The sequence below is a fragment of the Varanus komodoensis genome, unplaced genomic scaffold (genome assembly GCF_004798865.1).
Source record: "Varanus komodoensis strain SLA01 unplaced genomic scaffold, ASM479886v1 scaffold91, whole genome shotgun sequence".
NCBI classification, from domain to species: Eukaryota; Metazoa; Chordata; class Lepidosauria; order Squamata; family Varanidae; genus Varanus; species Varanus komodoensis.
Window position 1 is genome coordinate 1,287,476 of NW_025336610.1, and position 13,980 is coordinate 1,301,455.

At 63.9% G+C, this 13,980-nt stretch overlaps 1 protein-coding gene across 1 annotated transcript in view; it reads left to right on the forward strand.

Moving 5' to 3' along the window:
- The window catches only part of PDE2A (phosphodiesterase 2A), a 131,233-nt gene that overhangs the window by 96,141 nt on the left and 21,112 nt on the right, over nt 1–13,980 (forward strand). The window contains exons 6-10 of the mRNA XM_044418605.1: nt 2,998–3,057; nt 5,806–5,965; nt 7,002–7,054; nt 10,605–10,679; nt 11,949–11,990. Coding sequence (XP_044274540.1) covers nt 2,998–3,057; nt 5,806–5,965; nt 7,002–7,054; nt 10,605–10,679; nt 11,949–11,990 — 390 coding nt within the window. The remainder of the gene's footprint in view (nt 1–2,997; nt 3,058–5,805; nt 5,966–7,001; nt 7,055–10,604; nt 10,680–11,948; nt 11,991–13,980) is intronic.

Below are 13,980 nucleotides of genomic sequence, written 5' to 3' on the forward strand. Positions count from 1 at the left end.
AGAAGCCCGGGCTGCAATTGGCAGGTCACGGAGCAGCAGGCGAGGAAGAGGGCACCCCTGTGGCCACCTGCGCGTTCGCGGCCCAGGCGAGACTGGAAACGTCCCCCCTCACCCCACCGCCAGCCAGGCACCCACTGCGGTTCTCCGGGCTGGCCGTGCTGCCCGGCCCGCTTGGACGTGGCACAGCGGCTGCGGGAGCTTCTGGGCGAGAGAAGGACCTTGAAGCAAGGGCTTTGGGCTCAGTGAGCCCCCCTCCCTGCTGCCTGTTCCGCACCAGACTTCATTATCCTTATCTCCTGTTAATGGTAGTTCTCATCCTCACTTTCTCCTGCTCATCTCTCTCTCTCTCCCCCCCCCCCCATCGTTTCTCTGCACTGAGGGATGCTTGTCTCACAGGGCAGGAGAGCAAAGCGAGAAGCTAGCATCACGGGGGGCGGGGGGAGAGAGAGAAACTGCCCGTTTGGGGGCCCACAGCAAGAATAGCTTAGTGTTCGGGGGCCTCGGCTCTGGAGAGGCGAGCCATGAGCCGTGAGCTGTGCGTGAGGACCCACCTGCCCCGTGTGCCAAGAGCAGGCGAATGGGCCTGCTTTCCAGAGTGGCAGCGGCACAGGAGGGACACGCTCCAGCAGGGCTGCGGCACCAGACGCTCGGCCTCCCCCGGCACCCCTTCAGCCAGGCAAATGGCAGTCCTGGCCGGGATCTGCCGTGGGTGAGAGAGAGAGACGGAGCGAGAGAGCCGGGAGGGCACAGGGCTGAGGCACTCTCTGGGTCGAGGCAGCAGCGGGGGACCACCTTGGGGTCGGTGCAAGTCGGGGTCCGTTAGCGTTGCGCTGCGTTTATGGGCGGCCTCCTCTTGTGAGGGAGCCAAGGCAGCTCACCGACTCCGCTCCGGTCTATCCTCAGTGCGGCGGCCCTGTGAAGTGGCTTCGGCTGAGAGTGACGGCCCCAACCCCCCCGCCCCGGGAGCTGCATGGTTGCGTGGGACGAGACATGGCCCCCAGGCTCTCCCCCAGGCCTCACTGGCTCAGTGGGGGGCTCGGGCTCACAGGGCCCCGTCCCAGGACTTTGTTGGCCCCCGCCCTGCCGTCCTGGGCCCTGTGAGTGCAGCCGCCACCCTCGCGGCCGCCAGGGAGGAAGGGCACGGCCAGGGTGGCTTTTCCCTGCACGGTGTCTTGTTATGAGCGACCGATGCTGCACCACCAAGAATTCTGGGGTGCCGCGATCTGGAACGGGCACTCCGGACCTGTGACCTTCACCAAAGACCTGCTCCTTTGGTCAATCGATACTGCCGCCTGCGGCTTTAGATTCTCCTTGGGGGTGTGGGCCAGGATGAGCCCCACACTTCCAAAGGGTCCCCAGAGTGCAGAGCTCTCTCGGCCTTCGAGGCCGTTGGTAGGACTGCCGGGCATTTGCCGCCACTGCCTCCCGCTCGTGGACATGCAACCAATGCCTCCTGTGGGCAAGACACCCAGTGCAGAACACACGCCCCCTTTCCAGGCCAAGCCTGGGGGGCATTTTGGCTGCCCGGGAGAAGCAGAGGGCAAGGCAGCAAGGCTCACGACAGCCTTCCCGCCTCCCTGGACAGCCGAATGGCAGTTTACAGTCGTGCCCCCGCCCCAAACGGCACTCGCTCAGGACGGAGCAGCCCGAGGGGGGATCTGGTGGGCCTCCCCCACCAGCCACCCCATAAATGAGCACGGGAGGAAGCTTCCAGGCCAGCCTGAGATCCCACCCTGTCGATGGTACGGACCAGCCCCAGATCCTGAGATGCGACCTCTCCCCGTCCTCAGGGGCCTCTGCTGGGCCTCGGCTTCCAGCGCCAGGGAGGGAAGATGGGCAGAAGCACGGGGGCAGCTCGAAACGGGGGGGGGGGGGGCTGCCGTGGCCCACCAAAGAAAAAGCAAACCCGCTCTTCCAAGCGTGTGGACCACGTGCGTCTTCACTCTGCACAATCACCCCCCCCCATCTCATCCCATGTGGGTCTGCAAAACTCACACGGAGGGAAGCAATGCCTTGAAGCTTTCACAGCTTGGAACAGCCCCCCTTCCCCCAAAGCCTCTCTCTCTCGGCCTTCTCATTCTGGTTTGAGGCTGTGGCAGGTTTGTGCAAGACATGGGTAATCTGGTCTCAGAAAAATGTAATTATTTTTTCCCTCTCCGAACCCCAGGGAACAAATAAGAGACCGGTTATTTTCCAGCTAGTTGCTGGAAAGGGACTGCCTGTTTTGTACTTTGATGGAGGTGCTGCTAAACAGCGACACCAGCAGACAGAAATATGACAGAGCCACGCGCTCTGCACAGAGCCGGGAAGGGGGAAAGAGAGCAGAAAGATGGAAGGTTAAATAAAAGTCAGCAGACGACGCTGAAGTGCCAGGAGGCAGCATAGAATTCAGTCCAGGCTGCGTTTCCCACCCGGTTTATGGGCTTGGCTGGGACTGAATCAGCCCCGGAAGCAAGCCAAGCTCCACAGCCGGGCGCTGGCACGCGCAGGGCATCTCAGAAGGTTCTGGGGCTGCTGTGCAACCGCCTTTCACATGCCCAGAGGCCGTTGGCGCATCGTGCGGAACTGTGACGCTATCGCCCCGCTGCCAGGCTCGTGCAAGGCCTCCGCGGTGGCCTGGAAGTGCTTTCCTGCCGTCGGCCAAAGCGTGTGACGCCGTGGCACGGGAAAGGCGAGCGGGGTGGCGCGTGGCTCTCCTGGTGCTGCCGCGTGTGGAAACCGAGGCCGAGCTGGACGGGACGCGGCAGGCCGGACGGGGAGCGGCACGGCCGTGCATCGCCGAGGGGGCGTCTCCGTGGCTGGTGGCCCGTCCAGCAGCAACTGGCTGGCGACGTGCCTGCAAAGCGCCGAGTCCTCCGGGAAGGGCAGGGATCTGCCGGGGTGCCACGCGTGGCGTGGTCCTGCCTCCCTCCGTGGACCGGGAACGGAGGAGGCGCGGGGGGGGAGCCCGGAGGCGCGTCCGTGGGGCCCCCGCTGACCGGCTCTGCTTGCCTGCAGGTGCACTGTGGCCCGCTCTGCGAGTCCGACGAGCTCCACCTGCGCGCCCTGGAGAAGCACGTGAGTGAGGCCGAGCGCGCGTCCCCCCCCCCCCCCCCCCCCCCCCCCGGCTTTAACCCTGGCCCCCCTTTTTTTCCCCCCCCCCCCCCATTTTATCTCTGTGCCACCCAACTGCCAAAACTCTGGGCAGAGGGCAACCATTTCTGAAGTGCAATGCCACAAAATTTCACTACAGCGTTTTAAAAACCAGGCTGCAAACAACTTCACTAGGCGGGCTGCCTCGGCTTAGAGGGCAGCCCTGACCCGGCACTGAAAAGGGCAGCAGAGTCGCTGCCCTAGGAAGATGGTCCTAGAATGGGGGGGGGGGGGGCTGCCACAGAGAAGGGCCCCTTTCTCCCAGCGAGCGTCCCTGGGAGGCGGCGTCTGGGGGAGGCCCTCGGACACGGAGCGCTGCGCCCAGGGGGATCGCGGTCGGGGGAAGCCTTCCCGGGGATCAGGCGGCTTTGCGCGCCATGGTCCGGATGCCCTTCTGGTGAGGACTGGGTCTGCTGCAGTGCTCCTCCACATGCTGGGTGAGTTCCTAGCAGGGCTGAGAGCCACACGGGGCGTCTCGACCCACCGCCGCCTGACGTGCCGCGGGACCCTCATCCCAGCTCCCCTGCACGCCGCACGCTCCTCCTCTGGAGCAAAAGCCCAGCCTGCGGAAACGCTCCCATCGGTCCAGCTCCTCCAATCCACACTGCGGGCTCGGCTGCCCACATTTCGGGTGGGGCAGCTCCTGCTCCTCTCCGGTTTCTACTGGAGCCTGAGCAACAGTTGGCAAGCCCGCGCGTGCATGCCAGACCTTGGCCTCCAGCCGAAGCCACCTGGCCTGAGAAGGGGCGCGGAGAGAACGAGACGCACGGCCACGTGCATCGCTGTGTGTGTGGAGCAAAGCGAGGTGCAGCGTTGTCCCAGTGCGGCCTCAACGCTCATTCTGCCTCGCAGCCCTATCAGATCCCCCTCCTGTCTTTCTTGCCACACAAAACATCCCCATGTGTGTGTTTTTCCAAAAGCACACATCACTCTTTGCAAGCGCACATCATCCTCCCTCGTGGATTGAAGCCCGTGCAAAATGCACGTCTTTCAAATGGACGCATGGCAAACACATTTAGTTTGGCCTGCAAATCCGGCGGCAAGCTTGGAGGGGTGCGGTGCTGCCTGCGGATCGCGCCTGAACCTGTGCTGGGTCTGGGAGGGGCAGACCAGCTGCACCTTGGCCACGGCCGTTCTGAGGTCAGTTTCTCCCTGGGGCCACAGTTGCGAGCCCGGAGCTTCCGTCTCTCTCTCTCTCTCCGCCTCTCTACATCCACACGTGGATCCGCCTCTCTCAGCAGCTGCATTCAGGGTCGCTTGCGAAGGGTTACAGGCGCGCCAGCGTGGGTGCATCGGACGTATAGAAACCATACAGGTCTCATTCAGAAGCACCAGTGCGTTCGACCAGCGGAGAACGACAGTGCATGTGCTGAACCCGGGCCCGGCTCCGGTCTTCCGATGCCTGCGAAGATGCAAGCAGGAATCGGCCGGCTGGTCAGTCAGTGGAGCAGGGCTGGCCATCCGGCTCTGGCTTGCAGTCCCTTCTGGGGGCGAGTCCCCTGAGCAGACCCTGCCCACCCCCGCTGCCGGACAGGCAAAGGAAGAAGCGCCCGGAAGCCAGAGCAGGGCTGAGGCCTTTCCGGTCCGACGTGCCTTCCCTGCGGTGGCCAGCCGGATTCTGCCATGTGGGGCCCCCTGCAAGACGGGAGGGCCGGGCCCCCCAGCAGTTGAAAAGCGTCCTCCCAGCCCGACCTGCTCTTTCTCCCATCGCCCCTGCCATGAAGGGCACTTCCCTTGGGGCCCCTCTATGTGGCCTGGGAACTGATGGGGCTTCACTGTCCCGGGGCCCGGCTCGTTCACGGCAGAGGCAGGGGGCCTGGCTGGCCAGAGGCACAGCAAAGATTTGCCCAGGAGCAGGGTCTTGGAAGGTGTGGAGCAGCAGAAAAAAGAAAAAGCTGCATCTGAGCATGTGCAAAGTAGAGGTAAAGGGCCACTTCACACTGACTTGGACACCTCAAAAAATATTGTATGTATGGAAAAGGGCCAGAAAACGGCCACCAAAATGATCAGGGGGTTGAGCAGCTCCCCTAGAAGAAAAGTTTGCAATGTTTGGGGCTGTTAGGTTAGGAAAAGGTGCATCATCCTGGGATATATGTGAGAGCCAGTGTGGCGTAGTGGTGAAGAGCGTGGGACTGGGACTCAGACGATCCGGGTTCGAGTCTCCGCTCGGCCATGGAGCCCACTGGGTGACTTTGGACCAGTCACAGGCTCTTGGCCCAGCCTGCCTCACAGGGTTGTTGTTGTGGGGATAAGATGGAGGAGGGGAATGATGTAAGCTGCCTTGAGCCCTTTGTAGGAAAAAGGCAGGATATCAAACAATCAATCAAATATGGACAATTAATTACACCTGGCATGGAGAGATAAGCCCCTCTCTCCTGCTTAAGACTCATCCATCCATCCACAAATGCGTAAGCTGCAAAACCAGTCCGGCGGGGCTCCCGACACGCATCCCTCATGGGCTCACCCAAAGAAAGCCCATCTTGGGAAGCTCAGGATTCGCAAAAGGACGTTCGGCGGCACCCCTGGCAAAGCCGCACGGCAGAATCTGCCGCCCGCCCGTGGGCCGCGCAAAGTGGCCCACGCTTCTGCAGCCGCCTCCCCGCCTCCGGGCGGGCCGTGCCCGTTCCTCATTAATCCCCGTGTCTTGCCTGCCACGGGTTTGGCTTCTTGCAGATTCTGGTGTCCTACAAGCGCATCCAAGCGCTGCAGAAGCTGCAGCCCTCGCCGCAGGCCAGCCTGCCCCCCGGCTCGCCGCAGAACTCCCTGGCGGAGACCGGCGGGACGCCAAAGAGCTCCTACAGCGACCTGGACCGCAAGATCCTGCAGTTGTGCGGTAAGGTGGAGGGCCGCCGGCTGGCCAGCCAGGGAGGCTCTGAGGGACGGGAGGCGGCACTGCATCCTGAGAGGGGGAGGGGGGAGAGAAGACCGCTGGAGGGGTCGGTGGGGTGGGGGTGTCCCTTCCTACGGCACGGGCCCTGCGCCCCTCAGCCGGACTCCAGGCCGTCTTGTTCCAGAGCCCTCTGCACGCGACTGCATCAGCCTCGGGCAAGCGTGGCGTGGAAGCCTGCTGCCCGGGAGGGAGGGAGAGGGAGGGGCGGGGGGGGCAAAATGGGGAAGGGGCGACTCGCCGCCCTCTGGCTATCGCCATCCCTCACGTGCAGCCCCTGATAGTGCCTCTGAGGGAATGCAGCCCTTGGCAGAAAAACATTACCCACCCCGATGGGGGTCTTTTGGCCCACTGTTGTCTCTGCTTAAACAGGTTGCGGAGGTTTTTGAACTAGTCCAAAAACCTGCCAAAGCTGTTTAGTGGAGGCGCACATGGGATGAGCGCATGCTCTGGAGACGGGCAAGTTGTCTGCCCGCCTCTGCCGGCCAAATCAGCTCAGGAGGGAGCCAAGGTCCCTTTTCAAAGCGGAGGCTGCCGGCCTGGGGCTGCATCTCTGGCAGGCGCCAGACGCCCCCTCCCATCAGACGCCCTTTCCCACTCCTTGTGAAGAGGAACACCGGCTGTTCCCGAAAAGAAGCGGCTACCTGGGTGATGCCTCTCGCCCCGCCGAATGGAGGCTGTGGGGCGGGAAGACGCGGCGGGAAAGGAAACCCCCAGGATTCAAAGGACTCCAGCTGAAGCGGCTAGTCCAAGAAACATGCCCAACTGCCCCGAGCAATCTCAGGAAGGGCAGCTCTGTGGGGGACAGGATCCCCAGGCGGAAAGAGGGTCCCCACCTGCCCAGCCAGCAGACCACGGCGGGGGGGGTGTCCGTGGCCCGCTGCCTCCGGCCAGGGCGCCTTGCCAGGCACGGGCCCCTCGCGCTCGGCCACAACCTGCCTGTGTGGCAGCGGCGGCTGACGTCCCGTCCTTGCCCCTGCAGGTGAGCTGTACGACCTGGACGCCGCCTCGCTCCAGCTCAAAGTCATCAACTACGTGAGTGTCCGGGGAGCGGCGCTCCGTCCCGCAGCTTCTGCCGGCCGCAGGGAGGCGGAGGGTTGGGGGGCACAGAGCAGGGCGGCCTATGCCTCCTCGGCCGCCCCCAGTCCTGGCTCGCCTCCAGGTGCCGACCGACCCACCGCAGGGCTCTGGCTCGCTCGGCCGTAGCCGTGCGGCGATCTGGGGGCTGGGAGGGACCACATGGGACTCGCTGCTGGGCGGTTAAGAGGCTTTGCATGAGACGCAGGAGGAGGAGGAGGAGGAGGAGGCTGGGAGGCAGGCAGGCAGCAAAATGGCAGGGTGATTTTCAAGGAGGGACCAGTCCCTGCCCCAAGGGGGTTAGTCTGGAAAGCAGTGTGATGAAAGGGAGGGCTCAGGTCAGCTTGCTGCACAGACAAGCTGGTGCGAGGGCTTCGGGAAGACCTCTTTAAGGTAGGAAGGCTCCGAGGGTGCGCCCTGCCCGACCGCGTGCTGCCAGGAAAGGCACGGCGCAGAAGGACAGGACCGCGAGGGAGGGTGACCGGCCAACGGCGGACAGCTCGTCTCTCTCCCAGCTGAGCTGCAACCCGGAGAAAGTCTGTGCCTCTTGAGCAACCCGGCAGCTAAAAGGGGGGACAGCCAGGAGGGTTCCTGTGCGGCATCGCCCCACCAGGGGGTCACCGGCCCACTCCCCCGGCCAGGGTGACGCAGGTGTCCGCTTTGCTCCGGGGACAGGAGGGGGCGGGCGAGGTCTGCCAGCGGTGCCTTGGGAACTTGCCCTGCAGACGGGCTCATTCTGTGGCCCTGCCTGTCGCCCTTCCTCCTCGCCCTTTTGAGTCACTCCCTGCTTCTTGGGCCCCTTCCCTGGGGGGAAGGAAAGTGGATATGAAGCAGTGTGAGAAAATGTCCTCCATGATCCAGAGGAAAACTTTGTCCGCAATGCAGACATCTGCCCTGTTTTTCTTCATGGAGGGAGTTAGAAACATTGAGACAGAGCGAGGCGGAAGGGGTCTCCCGGGCCATCTAGTCTGACCCCCGGCTCCAGGCGGCTCCGCTCACGGCATGCCCACCATGTGGACGTCCAGCCTGCCCTTGAACACCCGCACCGATGGGTCCTCAGCCACCTCCCGGGGAAGCCCATTCCACGCCCTGGGGGTCCCGACTGTCAGGAAGTGCTTCCTGGCATCTAAATGGGACCTGGGTTCCCTGAGCTTTGCTCTGTTGGGGCGCGTCCTGCCTTCCTCTGCAGGGGAGAACAGGCCTCTCCCCACCCCTGAGTTACTGAGACTCTCCTGGGTCCGTGCCATTTTCCTGCTGGCCAGAGGACAGGGCAAGGTGGTGGAAGTGGCTGTGTGCACCTGCCTCCAGGTGGGTTGGACTACAACTCCCATTGTGCCCAGCCAGTGGTCAGTGGAGGGAAGGGTGGGCACTGCTGGTCAACCCACCTGGAGAACCGCGGCTGTTCCTGGTGGCTGCAAGGACCGTCGGGGGCAGGAAGCAGCTGCGAGCGTCCCCCCCCCCCCTGTGTTCCGGCAACGGGGGGGGGGGCTGCGCACGGGCTTTGGCCTGGAAGGTCCAAACGGGGCGGCCGATCCCCTCCCCTTCGCGCCCTGCCCAGGCCGTGGTCCTGCTGCGCACGGGCGCCCTGCAAGCACAGAAGGCAGACGCGCGGCGGGGCCGTTTTCTGCAAAGCCGTTGAGGCCTTTCAGACTGGGGGGGGCGGGTTGGGGGGGCGACCCCCCCACAGCCAGCAGCCCTGCCGCCTTTCTCGTTTCCCTGCCGCTCCCTTTGGAAGGGCGCTGCATCCACCCCGTGCGCTGAGAGGAGGGGCCATCCGCTTGGGAGCCCCCCCACATGGCTCTAAAGTGGGGGCGCTTGCAAACCCAGCCGCTAAATAAATATCCCCGTTGCCCCCCCATGCACGCCCCAGTCGGACCTAATTGGCACAGTGCAGGCGGCATTTCCGTCTTTCACAGCTGCCCCCCAGCAGTGGGGGTGGGGGGGCGAAAAGGCTCTTTCAGGGCCGTGTGTGAAATCCGGCTTGGGAAATGAAGGTCTCCTTCGCGGGGCTTCCGTCCCGGCTTGTCCACTCCGCTTCACTTTATTTGCCTAACGTGAACAATTATTTTAAAAAGGAGGGGGGAAGCCCTCTTGAACGAGCTGCGGTGTTGCTAACGAGTTGTCAGCAGCTGGGCTTGGGCACCGTCCAAGTCGAGGGAACGAGATGCAGCGAAGCTCCGCGTGCGGCAGCCGCCCGTCTGTTGGGGGCGCATCGCTGCGCATCGCTGCCATCTGCCGCTGCGGCATACGGTCCTCACATCTTCCCATAAACCATGAAACTTCATGGCCCCGTCGCTCTCGCCTGAGCCGCACCGAGGCAAGGCAGGGACCTGCACGGCCTGTGCAACCGACCAAAATAAAGCACCCGTTAAGATCAGATAAAGCTTCAGCAAATGGTTTTTGCGGGGCTGGCAGAATCCTCGGAGCGAGGCCTTTTGACGGCCGGCGTGGCCTGCTAGGGCCCACGAAGCTCCCCCAAGACCCTGCTTACACAGAGGGTGAGCACGTGGCCCCGACCCCAGCGGGCTATGGACTCTGTGAGCATGGCAGGAGAGTTCAGCGGGGAAGGCCCTTCCCCATCCCTCCCGGTCTGCAGTCCTTCAGCCGCGGCACCTCGTGCAGGGAGGAAGGGGGCCCCAGCCCCGGCGGGACACGTCCTGCCCCCCAGCCCTCCCTGCCCCCTTCTTCCGACCTCGCAGAAGCAGCCAGGGTCGCTCTTTCCATACCAGCCGTGAAGCAAGGGAGGGGCTGAGAATCCAACGGGGCCAAGGGAGATATGAGGCCCCAAACGTGAACGTGGTGAATGCTTGCAAAACAGAGTGAGTCAGAAGGGGCCTCCCGAGCCATCTAGTCTGACCCCCGGCTCAGAGCGTGGCCTCATCCAGAGCCCCATATGCTCTCCTGAGCGGGCGTCCGCTGAAGAGGCCTGCAGACGTTCGCTCTGGGCGGCCTCCCGCTTCCATCTTGTGCAACGTCTGAATCTGCAGTCTTCCCTGGGCAGACTCAACCCCAGAGTCGTTTAACATGGGCAGCAAGCTGGGGCTCTCTGCGGGAAAGCTGCACCTGCTCAACGGCTGCCATTTCCCTGTGTGTGCAGAGCGAGCCACAATCACAACCTTGGACGGGAATCAGGCCCAAGACAAGCAGTGAGTCATCGATCGCAGAACCCGGCACGCTCGGAGCCCCCCCCCCCCCCCGCCACACGTGCCTGGCCTTTTATCGCATTGATTTATCGGTAGCACTTTTGCACAGCTTAACACCCTGAGATCGCGGAGCACCTCGCAGGACACACACAACGCGATAGAAAACCAGGCTTTTAGAACGATCTGAAAGAATAATTTCCCCACGGCACTGCAGCGGACGCGAGGCACGGCCCGCCGCCGCGAGCCGCGCGTCTTCGAGAGGCATCTCCGGCTCACCGCTGTGTCTGCCTCTGGAAGACCCCGGGGAGGGGCCAGGACCGGGAAGGTGGCTGACCCCCCACTCTATTTCCTGCTCTCGCTCGCAGCTGAAACGGGAGACCCGGTCGCTCTGCTGCTGCCTCCTCTTGGTGTCCGAGGACAACCACCAGCTCTTCTGCCAGGTGAGCAAAACGGCGTCCGTGCCGGATTATTTTCCCCATGCATAAAGTTGGCAAAAGCACCGCTCCTGGTTTTTCAGAAAGGCATGTGGACACCTCTCTCTAATTCGGCCTCTTAAATGGCAGAGCTTTGCCTCGATCCGCCGGGGATGCCTGGAAGCCTCCGCGCTCGGCTTTCCCTGCTCACACCTCCCATGCTGCAATTCCACTCGGAGACTGCCGTTTGGGGGGGATGGGGCTGGGGTCCTGCCAGGATCCACCCAAGCCAGGCGCCCCCCGTCTCCTCTCCTCCCGCTGCTCCCCGTCTCCGAGTTGCCTCTCCGAGCGAGGAGCAGCGGCTGCCCGGGCTGCGGGGGGCCTCTGACCCGCACACCGTTGCCCCACCCCAAGGGCGGAGGTCTGTCTCCAGCCCCAGAGCTGGCCCTCAGAAGGATGCTGAGCGCCTCTAGGCCTTGCCGGGGCTTCACTGTGTTCCTGCTTGTACTCCGACCGTTGCGCCGCTCCTTGGTGGCATTTGTGCGCAGGGCTCCACCCACACGGGCCTCCGTGCGTGCCTGGCTGCTGAGCACAGGCGCTCTGCTGGAGCACCTGCTTCTGTCCCGAAAGGCCTTCGGGGCCGTGCGGCAGATCTCCAGCGGACGCAAGACGGCTTCCCCGTCCGGGACGCAGGTGGCTCCATCCTCGCACCTTCAGTGGGGGCTTCCATTCTCCTCAGAGTTAAGCAGCACACCGCTCTTCGGGGGGATCCCGCGTGGAGGAGAAGAAGCGCTTGCCCTTGGTTTTGCAGCTCCAGGGGGATTGCCTTGGGCCTAACGAGCCACCCTCGTCCTCAAGCGTCTCCGGAGGGGCAAATCCTCCGTGAGCCACCCAAGAGGAAGGCCGGACCACTTGTTGTGGGACTCATTCTGCAGCCCCGCTCAACGTGCGCCCCTCAGGCTCTGCACCCGCGAACTCAGACGGTGTGCAGACGGTGGAAGCTGCAGAGAAGAAGGCTTGGTGGTTCAGGGGCTTGGGCTGCGGCCCCCACGCAGGAAGCCCCCCAACCTCCGTGGGACTTACTGCAGAGAAAAGGGTCAGGCCCACCCGGGGAGGCTTCCTTCTGGCGCTTGGTCCACCCCAAGCTTTCCGTGACCCGAGGAGCCGGAAGCGCTACCAGAGGCAAAGGGGTGGCGGATTTCCTGTGCCGTCACACTTGGGCCTCTCCGGAGATGGACCCCACGCCCCCGTGGGTTTCCTTCGGGGTTTCACCTGCCCACTTCTTGTCGCTTGCAGGTCGTTGGAGACAAGGTGCTGGAGGAGGAGATCAGCTTCCCCGTGAGTGCTTGGCCCCTTCCGTCGCTCCCCACACTCCTGTGTGACTATGGCTGCAGCGTCACCGCGTGCAGTCCTGGCCTGCGGGTCACGAGAGAGCCAGCGTGGTGTGGGGGCTGGGGGCGGGGCTGGGACTCGGGGAATCTGGGTTCTAGTCCCCGCTCGGCCATGGTGCTCCCTGACCCTCGGTGCAGCCCGCCTTGCAGGGCAGTTGTTGTAGGGATGAGCTGGTGGCGGGAGGACGACGATCCAAGCCACCTTGAGCCCCTTGGAAGGGGAAAGGCAGAATATGCTTATCATAAGTAAATCGCGAACTCGGGGCACGGGGCAGCCTGGGCTTGCAGGCCTGGGGGGGGCTTGGGGGGGTGGTTCTGCCCCCCGCTTGGGATTTGACTTTTCCTTCTGAGCCTGGGTGGGGTCGGGGGGGGGGGGGGGGGGGTCCCAGCAGCACAAGGCTCATATGACACCCTCTCTTGTGTGCAAAGGGTCTGGGGGTGGGAAACCTTGAGGGGGAGAAAGAGCTGGAGCCTTTGGAGGCTCCTTGGGGGCAGGGCTATGGGGCCCGTCAAGCCGGGGGGCTGCGTTCAATCCTTGCTCCAATCCCGGGGAAGACCCCGGCCTGAAACCCTGGGGGGCTGCTGCTGCCGGCCCGTGCTGACGAAGCCGGGCTGGAGAAACAGACCAAGCAGGGGGACCCCAGCACGTGCGGGCGCTCTTGATCGGGAAAGCGGGGGGGTCGCCTTGCCGTGGCTTGTTCGGCAGTGCCTGGGTGTGGACCGCCTCCTCTGGGGAGGCTGGCTCGGCTTCCTCCACGCTGGCCTGACCCCCTCGGTGGCCAGTCCAGAGGCTTCTTTCCCGGCAAGCTTTTGCTGAGGAATGTGGCACTCCGACTCGCGGAGCTTGCCCGGCTCGTGGCCCTGCCGGGTGTGCTGTGGTTCTGCTTTCTGGGACGCCATTGCACCCGATTCTGCCCACTGGCCCTTAAAAACCACCTCCTGCACGGAGAGGAGGCGCGCTCCAGAAATATCTAGCATAAACACGTTCTTTCGGTAGATGGAATGTTTAGATGTTGTAGTTTACCTAATAGCGCTCTGAAAAGTTAAAAGACACACAGGCACACGCAAAACCCTTCTCCAGCTCAGAGTACGTTTTGATCTGGAGACAAATCCCCCGCTTGTCTTTCTCCGCACCCAGCCAGCTCCAGACCCCCCCCCCACCTGCTCTTCTCTTCGGAGAAGGGGCAGACATTCGGCTTGACCAGGGAAATGGAGCCCCCCCGCCCCGCACGGGAAGCCTGTGGGTGTGATGATGGGAAGTAAATGCCCGGGACCTCCCTCCGGGCTGGTCCCCCAGGAGGGGCGCTCCAGAGCGGACAGTCTTCTGGGAAGGGCCGGGGAGGGGCCAAAGGGCTCTCGGGGCACCGTCCGGCGGGAAGCCTGCCTACACAGGTCCCACTGAACTGAATGGGTACGGCAAGGAGCGCACGGCGGGCCGTCCCCGTCCCCTCCCGGCGGATGTGCCAGTTGGCCGGCGTAATGGCGAGCGCGATCAATTCACGCCGGCCGATCCCTCAGGCGGACAATGAGCCGTGAATGGGGCTGGCGGAAGGTTAAGCGACGATGCTTGCGCACGAGGCGCTGCGTGCAGAGCTCCGAGCACCTGGCCCCCGGATTGACGGGCGCTGCTGCATTATCGCGTCGGGCCGGAATATTTAGCGGTGCTCGGAAGGGAGCCGTGCTCTGCACGGCGCGACGATAAGGACGATGCCGCGCGCCGAGCGAATGCCGATTACGGCCGCGCTCGAGCGGAACGCCGCCGGTCTCGTTAGCGCGGCCCTTTGCCGAGCCACTAGCCGAAATGCGCGAGTCCTGATGGGTGGCTCGGCTGAAGTTCGGTCCCCGCTACACCGAGGGCGCCCCCGGAAAGGAAGCGTGGCCGCCGCCGCCACGGTTTCCCGGCGCGACGCAGCGGCGACCGGCTTCCCTGCCAGAAC